The 967-nt window shown below is 59.0% G+C and overlaps 1 protein-coding gene across 1 annotated transcript in view; it reads left to right on the plus strand.

Moving 5' to 3' along the window:
• The window catches only part of LOC102439540 (P protein-like), a gene marked incomplete at its 3' end in the record, with an annotated part of 5,394 nt that extends 4,799 nt beyond the window's left edge, over positions 1 to 595 (plus strand). The window contains exon 6 of the mRNA XM_006109254.1: positions 438 to 595. Within this exon, the coding sequence (XP_006109316.1) occupies positions 438 to 595 (158 nt within the window). The remainder of the gene's footprint in view (positions 1 to 437) is intronic.
• Between the last annotated feature and the right edge of the window lie 372 nt (positions 596 to 967).

Raw genomic sequence — 967 nt, forward strand, 5'->3', positions numbered from 1 at the left:
CTGGCAACCCGACATGTGCCCTGACTGGAATCGAACCCTGACCTCCTGGTTCCTATGTCGACGTTCAAACCACCGAGCCACGCCAGTTAGGCTGGCATCTCCTGTTATAAGGACACTATCCTGGCAGGTCAGGGCCTCACTGCTGGCCTCAGTGGGCTCCCTTAGAGGCCCTCCCCCATCTCTACACAGCCAGGCAGCGGGGCCAGGCCTTGGACATGGATTTTTGGAGGGACACTGGTCCGTAGTCCTGAGGGAACGCTTGGAGATGAGCGTATGGCGGGGTTTGTGTGCATCTGGTCAGAGGTGGGCAGTGTCGCTGTTGGTGGTTGCCATGGTAGCCTCTCTCCATCTGGGCGTGGCTCACCTCCCCGGGGGCTGGAGAAGGGGGTGGACTCCAGGCCTCTCCTTGCTCCGTGCTCACCTTAACGTCCCCCCAGCTGCGAACCTCAGCAGCCGGCCCGACTCCACGCTGCTCCGGGTGGACCTGGCGGGGGCCCTGCTGGCCGGCGGCCCGAGTCGTCCGGGAAGAGAAGAGCGTGTGGTGGTGGAGGTGACGCAGGCCAGCGCTCCCGGCTCCAGGCGGCGGCCCCAGCAGGTCCCACTTCTAAGTTGTTTGGAAGGAATTGTGAACACTCAACCCAGCGCTTTATAAACCGACTTTCCTCCCAAAGGGCCCGGATGGGGAGCCAGGAGGCAGTGGGGCCATTATCCGGCGAGCCCTCGCCTTTTGCTCTGTCTCTGAAATTCTCTTTTTCTCCCTTTTCTCTACGTCAATTACCAAAATCTTGCCATTTCAGTAAAATCAAGCTAGGAAGCACGTTTTCATTGTTGTTAATCCTCACCGGAGAATCCTATATAGCGAAAGCGTAAGATGCTAAGTGTCTGGCCATCCGGTCGACCGCTTGACCGGTCGCTATGACGTGCACTGACCACCAGGGGGCAGATGCTCCAACCAGTAGGTTAGCTT

The sequence above is a fragment of the Myotis lucifugus genome, unplaced genomic scaffold (genome assembly GCF_000147115.1).
Source record: "Myotis lucifugus unplaced genomic scaffold, Myoluc2.0 scaffold_7492, whole genome shotgun sequence".
In the NCBI taxonomy this organism is placed as follows: Eukaryota; Metazoa; Chordata; class Mammalia; order Chiroptera; family Vespertilionidae; genus Myotis; species Myotis lucifugus.